This window comes from Babylonia areolata, chromosome 4 (genome assembly GCF_041734735.1).
Source record: "Babylonia areolata isolate BAREFJ2019XMU chromosome 4, ASM4173473v1, whole genome shotgun sequence".
Classification (NCBI taxonomy): domain Eukaryota; kingdom Metazoa; phylum Mollusca; class Gastropoda; order Neogastropoda; family Buccinidae; genus Babylonia; species Babylonia areolata.
Genome location: NC_134879.1, coordinates 8,015,980 through 8,028,324, shown reverse-complemented (window position 1 = coordinate 8,028,324; position 12,345 = coordinate 8,015,980). Strand labels below are relative to the sequence as shown.

The window sequence follows — 12,345 nt, the reverse complement described above, 5'->3', positions numbered from 1 at the left end:
CGGTTTAGGGGTAATTGCATTCTCAACAGTCCAGCCACTCATTTGAATACACGTACCGTAAAGTTCGGTCTATAAGCCGCGACTTTTTACCCCAGCTTCAACCTCTGCGGCTTATACAATGATATGGCTTATTTGCGGATTTTAACGATCCCGGGAGTGTCACGTTCTCGTCTATTCTTAGCTGCCCTTCAACTCACCAAAATCATGATTTCTGTCCATGAATTTTTGGATGAGCTTCAGGATAGTGTGCTAACTGTTCACATTTTATAAATCAAATCCGCACACATTAAAGCCTTCAGATCAGCATTCAGTTCTACTCTGCTCAAGCGTACATCCTCATCATGCCGAAAATGTGACGTTATGCCTATGATGCAGCCTTCAAATTGAAGGCGATCGACCTAGCAGACAGTGCAAGCGACGAACCAGCAGTGACCTCCACCTTCATGTTCATGAAGTGAAAGCGAGGCTGAAGTCAGTGACAAGATGGCGGAGGAAGTTGTGCTGGTTCTCTTCAACTCAAGACACTGAAGACGAAGATTTTAGTGGATTCAGTGAGCAGGATGACGTTGAATAAATGTGACTATCTCTAAATTATGAATCTTATTTTCGTTGTGTTTTTTTTGTTTTTTGTTTTTTTGGTGGCACTAGCAGTATTTTCGCTTGCTTTTCTTTGTGTTGTTCCCGCTTGTGTTTATTTCATAACCTACAGTATCGACAGCTTTTCTGTTGTATCAGTATGTGTTCCGGTACCAGAAATAAGTGCGGCTTATAAACCGGTGCTGCTTATGTATGTATAAAGTTCAATTTTTTCCAAAATTTAGTGGGTGCAACTTATATACCAGTGCGCTCAATAGACCGAACTTTACAGTAGTTCCTTGCAAATGGTGACTGCCTTGATGCATGATCAAAGCAGTATTTCAGCAAGTTTAGACTTGATTTTGATGTGTTTTTCTGCATTTTGTAAAGCATATACTGTTTAACATGTCAGTTTGGTTGTAGAATGTACTGTACAGAAGAGGTGGCTAGAATTTTGTTTTATTTAATAGCAACTACAACGAGAGAGGCAAGGCCTTCAAGACTCACTTGTCATATGTACTTAATCAAACAAAGGAGTTATGAGAAGAAAAAAATTTATAAAAAAGGAATAAAGGAGAAGCAGCCATCCTGTCAAGAAGCTTTCTTTTACGTGACTGATATCTGACATACACAGTATGACGGGGTTTTTTTTTCCAGGACCTGGCTCTAAATTACATCACATTGTGTACAATCCACTATTTCCCCCAAAAATACTAGTTGGGAGAATGTACTTTGTGAAAAGTCTTCACACTGAGTGTAAAACACAAAAGTCTTTCTTTGTACTGAGTAATAATTTCAAAATGTAATGTTTTAGATGAGAAAGATCATTTTAAAAACAAATTGATGCCCATGCTTCAAAACATGATTAATCTCCACTTCAGTCAGCTGCCCCAAAGAGATTTATTCACCAATGTAACTTTTAGACTAAACAAAAGAAGTTCCTGTTTGAACAAAAAATGATAAAAGTGACTGCTGTTTATCAGTGTTTCAATATATCAAATCAAAGTGTCACGTTTTATGAATAGAAACTAAAAAATGTAACAGTAAATTTATTGTGCAAATAAATTGGCTTCTTTTAAATTTTTTTTGGTAGTGCATAATGACAAACCTCTGCACATGAAAAACAAACGTGCATGCATGCGCACGCACACACGCACGCATGCACACACGCAATATGCCCTACACACACATGCATGCACACGCACACTCGCTCGCGTACACACACAGTAAACACACACCTATGGGCACACACATACTACATGATGATTTCACTTTCAGTACAGGGTACAGTGCCCAAAGGCCTGTTTGAAGAGGTGGGTTTTCAGATTTGTTTTGAAAGAGGACAGCATTGGTAAGAGTGCCAGAGATCCAGAGGACAAGAATTCCAGACAGAAGATAGTGGTCCTGAAACCCGCTCCCTCCCCTGTCCTACCATTATTAAACGCTTCACCTGTGGTGTCCACCATGACCCCTCGTCCCCAACAGCCCCCTGCCCTCCAGCTCCACTTTCTCTACTTGGATACTTCCACCGTTAGGTTTCAGTCTAGCTTCAGACTATCCAGTACCAGTGTTTATATCCAAAGTGATTTCACCCACCTAAACATCTTCGTTCATGTCTGTATGAATGTTGAAGTTAACCAGAACCCTGTTCCTTGCCTTGGCCACAATCCTGCCGGCAGAGAACTAGGCAGACATCAAAGCGGAGTGCTTCATGGCATTGGTCAGTAGTTGGGAATTGGCTGCAGTCAGGTCCTCCCCAATGCTGGTACCTTTTCCATTCAGCTTCTGTCTGTAAGTGAAGCACCAGGTTCCTCTTGTGATCAGAAAACCTGACCAGGATTTGGTGAGGTTTGTCGCTGCTGCTTCATCAGATTCTGTGTGCCACCTCGACATCTACTGGTTTCACCTCCACTCCAATACTGTCCATGAAGACAGCACACACCTTCTTCACAAAGACCTCAGCAGTCTCTATCTCACGCTCTGGAACCCGAATAACCTGGGGGTGGTTTCCAGGTTGTTCTTCCACCACTTCCTTCACCCTGCTATCTTGTGCAGTGATCATATTTTGTAGAGTCCTACATTCCTGTTTTAACTGCCTGATTTCTTTTCTTGTATGTCTGTTTGTGTCTCCATCTTAAAAAGTCTACCTTCAAGCACACTTACCTTTCACATAAAGGCATAGTTAGGTTTTCAATCTCTTCCTTCAATGAAAAGAAAAAGTCATCCTTTGTTGCTAAACCACCAAGACAATTTTCCAGTGTCATGAAACCAGTACCGTTCAACAAATAGTACAATGCATTTAAAAGACAATCAAAATGTAAATAAATTTGAAAGAGTGATAAAAATTGAACTCTAGTCTAATATCAAGATTACCTCCTGTCTTGTTTTATCAGTGGTGATGCAGACAAATGTATGATCAGTTTGGTTTTGTGACTGCCAGGGAAAATTTTCAGTCTGGTGTGGGAAAAACATGGAATTTTGTTTGGTCACAGATGTGGGAACCCGTATTGTAAGACAAGGTAAACTGTTTCAGAGGTGACTTGCCCAGTGCCCCCAGCTGTGCCCAATGCAATGTTCCACTTTGAGGTATGCTGCGGTATGAAGCAACCAGCAGTGGAGGAACAGGTCCAACAGGTACGCTACACCTGTATCAAGGGTTACGAGATGGTGGATGACACTGTGGAGCCTGTCCTCACCTGCAAGAATGGAGAGTGGGAGGGGCCCATTCCCACATGTGGTTAGTTTCCCAGTGATATACGTCTGTGTGTGTTTCTGTGTGTTTGAGTGAAGCCGGACTGAGCAATACAGGAAATGAATGGTGAGTGCTTAAAGGCAGCTGTCAGTGTCAGTCAGCTTTACTTTCCAGGTAGGCAGCTTGTTGTGCAAATGAATGTGGTTGTGAGCGCTCAGAATTTTTCTGACTGAAAATGGTCAGTATTTAACTAAAAACAATATTACTGATAATAACTATAGTAATGATTTCACTCCTCTTTCTACTTGGGTGGAATGAGCTGTGGGAAAATTCTGCAAATGCTGGTAGTTCTTCACACCATATTTCATTTCAGATGTATCATGAATATTCCATTCACATCATTCGTAGCTCATCTGACCACAAGGGCTAGTTCAGGAGTGAAATGTACATTTTGTGAAACTAAAAGCACTTTTGGCAAAGCAGCTGAAGAAGATTTGTATTTTGTTCTGTGGAGAGGAAAGTGAAAGTAACCCATACAGTTGACAGCTGATCCGACCACGAGGGCTAATTCAGTGCTGAAATGTACATGTTGTGAAAGCATTTTAGCAGAATAAATAAAATGAAGACATAGTATTTGTTAAGTGAATAGGAAGATGAAAATAACCATTACAGTTTTGACTCAGTGATGTGTACAACTTTGCTGCTGTATCTCATCAACACACAAGTCTTATGAATTAGACAGGACCACTAATTTTGTTTGTTTTTTTGCTGCCCCATCATCTGCACCGTTTCAGTGGCATTATTCCCACGCCACTCATTTAGATTTCCCCATACACAGCCACACCCGGGTTCATCTGTCACAGTTCCAGCGTCGGCAGTCCGCAGGGAACCATCAATGTTAAGTCACCAGGAAGCCACATACCAGAGGAGACCCTGCGCTGCTGCTGAGTCACTTCAGTGGTGTTCAGTGGTGCCTGTTCTGATTTAACGTACTTAGGACACCACCTACTAAGCCCCCTACTAACAACAATAATGGCTTAGTCACGGAGCCAGACTGAGTGAGCATCCCTCCCAGAGTGGAAACCGCCACCACGTCCCTCAAACAACAGCCCCTCATGAATCTGCCAACACTGAAGACATTGACAGGACTCACCCCAAGCACAACAGTGGAGGGATATCGAAACAGGTCACTATGAAAGCAGGGCATGAAAGGCCACAAACTTTGAGGCTGCTTTGTTTATATTGATGATGATGGAAGAGGAGGATGACGATGATGATGTTGCTGTTGAGGTCCACTTTGGTTTGGGACTGCGTGACAAGGCTGTACTCTACGCTTCCTGTCATTATGATATCTTGGTGTTAACCAGGCCCAAGAGATACAGACACTTGCAGTGTTGGTCAGGTAATTAGAGCAACACATCCAAAGACGCATCCTTGAAGTGGACCACTAATTTTTTTTAAAAAGTAATCTGACAGGAACAAAACTTTACAAGCACATAGATATTGGTGAGATATAAAACCATGCAAAATTTCAAGACTGTATCTTTAATAGTTTTTGAGATATAGCTTCTTGAAATTTTCTGAAAAAGGCATATTTTTCCAAATCGCAAGATTTGCTGTTTCAAAGTGCATAAAATTGAAACTACTTTTATTCCAGAGATAAAATTTGATAAATACATTTTTTTTTTTAAATACTTGCCTTTAGCCCCTTTTTTTTCTTTTTTTTTTTTTCTTTAGCTCCCTCAGTATTCATGATCTTAAGTTATATGCATTCAAAAATGGTCCATTTTGCAATTTTCACAATGGTAAAATGAGTAAAAAATGAAAATTATTGATATGATATTTCATCTGTAAAGGGTTCAGGGAAAAGAGTTAAACACATATAAACAAACTGTGACAAAGCCATTCATGCATAATTCTGTCCTGTTTTCACATGATGGGCAAATCTTTTGCAGTCATTTATGTTGCATAATTGGTTGCATTTGTCTGGATTTTTTATTTCTTAGTGGTGTGGTGCATTCTGTTGCATGATTGTAATATGTCTTTAGTGCACAATTACACTGTATTCCTGGACACAAAATATTACATGTCTATTGTTCAGGCCAGGAATCTTGTAAAGTCTATCAGTGGCTGAGTTCACAACTTTGATAAAAAAAAATTTAAATTTTAATAAACCAGCTGTGGGACCAGCCCATATTTGCAGAAGAAGCCAACTGCTGGTGTGACCAAATTTAATCAATGTTTGTGATCATGTTGTACAGCCTATCATGCATTATTTCTCAATAAAACCATATTCAGTGAACCATATTCAGTGTATAAACAATAAAACCATATTCAATGGATAAACAAAACTTTAATAATCTGCACTTGTTATATTCTTTGTGTGAATGTTGCTTGAGATACACCACAAACAGCAAGAGCGAAGAGAATACATTGGAGAAAAACCTTTGGCGTCATTTTTTTCAGAGCTGCTGACAAATAATTTTGAACACCTACTCAAGCTACTGTCAGAAACCTCCCATGGCATATGACAGAGTCATAAATATAATGAACATGGCTGAATGACCACTTTATACAAAGCTATGACTTCTGAACAATGACGTTAAAGTGGTCTCAAATCATATTTTGACAATGAAATATTCAGTTGAAAATTCACTTCTCTGTCTCTCCTGCATCACTTTGGAGAAAACTCAACTATTGCTCAATAGACTGCTGTATAAAACTGGGTATCTGCCTTTAACTCTCACTGTCTCAGCATCAGTTTTAAGAACTCAAGGTCAGAATCAGCTGATGAATTTTATTACTTTATCACTATCAGAGTACTCAATTTAAAATTACCTCCTGAAATCTTAGTTAATATACCTTCTACGGAGTTAGTTTTAATGTTACAGAGTTTGTGTTTTGATTTCTTTTCTCACCAGGTATGAGTATCATCAGCTGCTGAGTTGTAACTTGACTAGTTAAATATTTTCAATTATTCAGTAATTTGATTCCTTTTTTGTTTAATATCTAGTTTTTTATGGGGTTTTTCTTGTTTGTTTGTTTGTTTTTGTTTTTTACATTTTCACCTTTTAAAAATGTATAATAAAACACACACACACACACACACACACACACACACACACACACACACACACTCATACCACATTAAAACTAATTTAGTAATTGCAAAGAAAATGAAAACTAGAAACAAACCAGTTAAACTTCCTTAAAGAATTAATCAATTATTCACAAGAAATTAGTTATAAAAATGTTCAAATTTTATTAACATTAATTCTTTCTTTTTTTTAAGTTTGTTTTTAGAAGCCTACTGCTGAGTGGACATGATTTCAACAGTAACACTATCAACAGTTTACAAAAAAATTGAATCACAGACAAAAACAAAACCGTGTAATTGAGAATCATAACAATACTTAGTAGTACATAATAATGGTTATGCTAATATAATAATAAATATTTAACAATAACAATATTTCAATTTCAAGTGAGAAATATGAACTGTACAGTTTACAGAGTTATTGTTTGTTACTCAGGCATATGGTAAGACACAAAGAGAAAATTACACCATTTCAAGGAACGTTTTTTCTAAGTGTAGGTCTTGTTTCTTATCAGTGATTACCTATTTATTTGATGTGAGAACTGAAAACGTGACAGCGATCATCAGCTTTTGGAGTCAGGTCAGCGTGTCACAAATAGGGCGCAATAGCCAGATGGTTAAAGCGTTGGATTTTCAATCTGAGGGTCCCGGGTTCGAATCTCGGTGACGCCTGGTGGGTAAAAGGTGGAGATTTTTACGATCTCTCAGGTCAACATATGTGCAGACATGCCAGTGCCTGAACCCCCTTTGTGTGTATACGCACGCAGAAGTTCAAATACGCACATTAAAGATTCTGTAATCCATGTCAGCATTCGGTGGGTTATGGAAACAAGAACATACCCAGCATGCACAGCCCCAAAAACGGAGGATGGATGCCTACATGGCGGGGTAAATAAACAAAACGGTCATAACACATAAAATGTTAAATGTTACACGTTTGTCTGAGTGTGTAGGTGTGCATGCCTGACATCTGATTGAATGACACAGGAAACGAATGATGAGCGCCCAATGGCAGCCGTCAGTCGGCTCTACCCAGGTAGGTAGCCTGTTGTGTAAATGACTCCATGTTTGTAAAGCGCTTAGAGCTTCATCTCCAACCGAGGATAGGCGTTATATAAGTATCCATATCAATCAATCAAAATACAATGGTGATTTGAAAACATTAAAAGCCAGAAATCGAATATTAACAAGAAATTGAAGTTATAGACCGATATATATAAACTATTTACTTGATTCATGTGGATTAATAGTAAATCAAACCATGATTCTGCTGACGAGTGCAAAACATCAACTGCAGCGTTCGGCAGAAATCTAGTCATAGTGGTCGCCATTTTGAATGGACTCGAAGCCAGCAGTTTGTTCTTCCTGCACGTTAGTGACTATGATAAGTAGCACCTCCTGGATCAAAACATATCATTTTAAAGAGCAAAAATTAAGCTTTCTTCTCATACCTGTCACATTGTGGTTTATTCAAATTCATGAAATTTGTATTAAAAGATTAAATTAATTTTCAGTTGAGGATTTTTTTTATAAAATGGTCATAACCGGATTTGTGACTACTCTGACGTCACAGTTCAGAGTCTTAGCTTTACACAGAGTGGTTACACAGCCATGTATGTTGTGCTTGTCACAGTCACGAAGAGTTTTCCAACAGTTGGTGAATTTAATTGTCGTCAGTCGCTCTGAAAAAATGGCGCCACAGGTTGTTCTCCACTGTATACCCTTTGCTCTTTTCATGTTTGAGATGTTTTGCAGTCAAAACTCACACACACAAAAATACAACACAGGTGCAGATTAAAAGTTTGTTTATTCATTGAAATAGATTTTATTGATAAATATGCATCACAGGCTGTGCAACATGATCACAAATACTGATGAAATTTGGTCACGTCAGCCAATGTCTTCAACCTGCATATAAGGGCTGGACCTGCCTATATAAATTCAGTTGGTTTTTTTTTTGAATGGTGATATTTTAGATTTGTCTACTTTAAGGCATTTTGAGATTCCAACAGTGTTTATGTGGGTGTGTGGGTGTGATTTATTGTTTAGCACTGTTGTAGGCAACAGTATGTATGTTGTTCCAGTGCGTCCTGAACGCTGTTCCCCTCCCATGACTATTTACAAAGGGAAGTGGACCCTCAAGTCCCGGACTGCTATTGATGGACATTTCCCAGTTGGTTCAGAGGTGGAGTACTCCTGTATGCCTGGCTATCGCCTGGTTGGGGCAGAAATGCTCAAGTGCACTGCTGATCGCTTGTGGTCCAAAATACCTCCCATCTGTGTCATTCAGTCAGGTAGATATTTTTTTGTTTAAGTATGAGATCCACAGTTGTATGTGTGTTTTTGTTTTTTCTGCCCGCCAATATATTCATTCTATTAAAATGGATTTTTCCACAGAATTTTGCTATGGACAAGGTGATGTGTCTTCATCTGATTTCTAAAGTGAAAGTAGTAGTTGAAAGTTGTTGTTTACATCCTTGTCATCTTGTAAGCATGTTAGAATTGCAGGAAATCTGGATGCTTTTGTTCTATGTATTTAGTGACTTGTAGTTGTATGAGAAAGTTGCTGCTAGTAAAACAGTCATTGTCAAGACTTAATGCAGTAAATAGGATAGGAGTTGACATGCACAGAAAAACAGCTAAATTTGTTGATTAACTTGTGGAAATTCATCTCTCAAAGGTTGTTAGACCCCAATGGATAGGGCATTGAGAAATAGACTTAGAAAGTAGCAGGTGTGATGGGTTACTCATAGACACCGTACCCAGGCTCCAGCCTGCAGCCAGTGCTGGAAATTGAAGATGTGTGAATTTGTTCAGCATTCTTTTGAAAATGATGTGCTTTTGCTCAGTTGTAAACATTATCCCAGAGATGTATGAAAACAGTATTTCGATTGGTGTGACTTGCTTTTCAAGGTATGAGCTTCAGAAGAAAAGGAAATAACAGAACTGCTAATATTATTTGCAGAAAAAAATTATTTCTGTCGCAACAATGGGTTGGACAAGCTGGACAACGGTTTCTGTAAGTGTGAGCGTTCAGACAGCAACGACCTGGAGAAGTGTGAGCCCTTTTTCCGTGGGACCCAGGTGCGCTGTGCCTGCGACAGGGGCTACAAGTTGATGGGGTCCTCCTTGCTCACCTGCACCACTCTGCCTGTGGTGAGGAGTGAATATGGCACCTGGGACCATGAGCCCCCCTACTGTATTACAGGTAATTGTAATCAGTGAGTTGAATGACCTTGAGTCCCTACACTGCTTCAAAGGTAATTGTAGTTGGAATTGAGTTTAGCAACCTACAAGTCCCCCTACTGCATTAGAGTTAATTGTAGTTGGTTTTGAGTTTAATGACCTTTGAATCCGAACACTGCATCAGAGGTGATTATAGTTGAGTTGAGTTTAACATTAGAGGTAGTTGTAGTTTAAGTTAAGCGACCTGACACCATTAAGGTCAAGTTATTCAGGGCTGGGGTCTTGGTTTAGATGAAGGTTGCGTTGTTCAGGGGGGTGAGTCCTGGCTGGCTGTCTGGGTGGATGGTCTGTCTGGTGTACCATGGGGAGGCCCTGAAGGCAAGTGTGTGCTTGTATTACTTTTTGTCATCACATAGTTCTCTGTGAAATTTTTTCTGTGTGCTGAGTAGGGATTTGTGGAAATTGTGCAGTTGGGTTTTGATCTTTTTGCTTATTCGGTGAGTCAGTTGGTTTGTAATTTCAAACATACATTTTTAAAATGTTTAGAACTTTTCTGTATTGGTTTGGGGATGATTAAAAAAAAGAAATCAACCAGAACCAGACCTCTTGGACTGGCCCATTGATGTTGCATGCCACACTTTCTTTCAGATGACAGCAGGGACATGGAGGCGCCGGTGCCCAGCAGTCGGGACACCTTGTCGCCTAAGGTGGTGAATGGGACACGGGTCAGCACTCTGGTGATCGTCATCGCCACGGCCTGTAGCGTTCTGGGCGTACTGCTGCTCATCATGGTCGTCGTTGTCTTTCGTCGCAAGAAGCCTCGCCCTCGCCTGTTCCACCCCAGTGTCACGCCGCCCCCATACTCCCGTGTCCACAACAACATCCTGGATGAGCATGACCGCTTGGCCCTCATGGCTTATGCAGATGCCACTCGGGTGCATCTACCCACCTATGAGGAAGCAGTACATGGGGGTGGGGTGGCTGCAGGGGCCAGCACCAGAGGCACCAACATGGTGCCCCCCATGGGCGACTACCGCCCCCTTCCAAGCATTCCACCCAACCTGCGTACACCAGGCTCCGTGCCAGGAGGAGGGTCAGACAACCCCAATCGACATTCCACTGTCACCACGTCAACCATGAACCGTGATGGGCTTTCAGAGAACTTTGGATCACTGGACACGGTCAACGTCAGCATGAGCGACGCCTCCACCTCAGTGACTGTGGAGACCTTTGACAGTGGCACCTCCAATCGCTCCATGTCCTCTCAGCGGGCCACTGCAGGCAGTATCGCTTCCTCTGAGGACAATTTGGCCAATGATAGTAAGTGGCAGTCACAGCTTGGGTGAAGGTGAAATTCCATAGACAAGAAAAATTATGCAAAATTCACATGCAAAGAATTCATGCAAAATATGCATTTGTAGAAAGAAAAAAAAAGAGCCCTCCATCCATAAACATGGAATTTACATGCCAGTTTCAATTGAAACCAGAGTGCCAGTACAATTAAATGCTTTGTTTTGTTTCTATGGAAGAAGAGATGTGAAATGAAGAGGATGCATCGAATTAGGGTGAACAACATTTTGAAGCTCAGGTAGCAGCAAGCTACTTGGAACAACATGATCTAGGGGCTTGGTTTTAATGGTGATTTCTTTAAAAAAAATCCATGCTGCTATTAAGGGAGCATTTTGCTCAAGTAAAGGACCTGGTTGTAGGGGATCAAACACTGCCTCAACTGAGAAGGGATCTGCCTTAAAGTCAAATGTTTGTTCCCACGTGCTAAAAAACAAATTCAAAGCAAAGTTTGTGCATTTTTTTTAGGTCTATGGAATTTCTCTACTTGCACTGTAGCTGTTGTCAATGACACTTGGCCTTTTCTTTCCTTTTCTTTTTTTTCTGTTATTTTGTTGGATGTTTAGGATGTATTACATGTAACCTTGACTACTACTTGTTGAGTCATCTGACGTTTTTTATTTTAAGCTAACTACTGTGTGGAATTTATGTCTGTGCTGTGTCCCTCACTTCTTTGACTTAACCCCTTGACTGCTGAACCTTGGTGAATTGAGTTTGAATGCATTTGCTACTTTTTGTTTACTTTACATTTCTGTAATTGATCTTGCTGAACAAAAAAAAAATCCCATCCCAGGAGGAAAAAGTCCAGTTGATAAATGGTGACTGACATTCTGATCTGTAAGGTCTGTCTTACCTCAGTAAGGTGATAACCCTTTCCTGACAAGCATACTGTTCAGCGGGAATCAAGGGGTTAATGAATCGTTTTTTTCCAAATGAAGCCCTTTCCTTCAACAGTATTTTTTTACCCTTTTTATATATGTTACACCAAACTATTTCATTAAATGGGCATGATATTTTAGGCCATTCCATGCAGTGAGTAACTATTACGAATGGAAAAAAAAATTCATTTATAGATACATAGAGCTATAACACTGGTTCAATCACAGCAGAAATCATACATGTATATGTTTTTGAAATTCCTTTATTGAGATTGAATTTAATAATTTGTCTATCTTAAAACATTTGTTTCATTTCTGGTTTCTGATTTTCCAAATGCCAAGGTTTCCAAGGTTCCAAGGTTAGGAACAATCCCTGTGTTCTCTCTCTCTCTCTCTCTCTCTCTCTCTCTTTCAGTGGTCAACATGGTCACAGGATTTGTAGCTGTGGCAGGCATTGTTCCAACGTTTTGAAATTCAGTTTCTCATGCAATGGCATTGTTGGTATCCCAGACTGCCACACACACTTTGTGCCCTAGCAATTTCGCAGACACTGAGCGCTTCTGGTAAGA

The 12,345-nt window shown here is 40.0% G+C and overlaps 1 protein-coding gene across 1 annotated transcript in view; it reads left to right on the top strand.

Moving 5' to 3' along the window:
- Positions 1-12,345, top strand: part of LOC143280820 (uncharacterized) — a 40,733-nt gene that overhangs the window by 7,832 nt on the left and 20,556 nt on the right. Inside the window, exons 5-8 of the mRNA XM_076585520.1 lie at positions 3,110-3,313; positions 8,450-8,659; positions 9,331-9,573; positions 10,200-10,871. Of these exons, the coding sequence (XP_076441635.1) occupies positions 3,110-3,313; positions 8,450-8,659; positions 9,331-9,573; positions 10,200-10,871 (1,329 nt within the window). The remainder of the gene's footprint in view (positions 1-3,109; positions 3,314-8,449; positions 8,660-9,330; positions 9,574-10,199; positions 10,872-12,345) is intronic.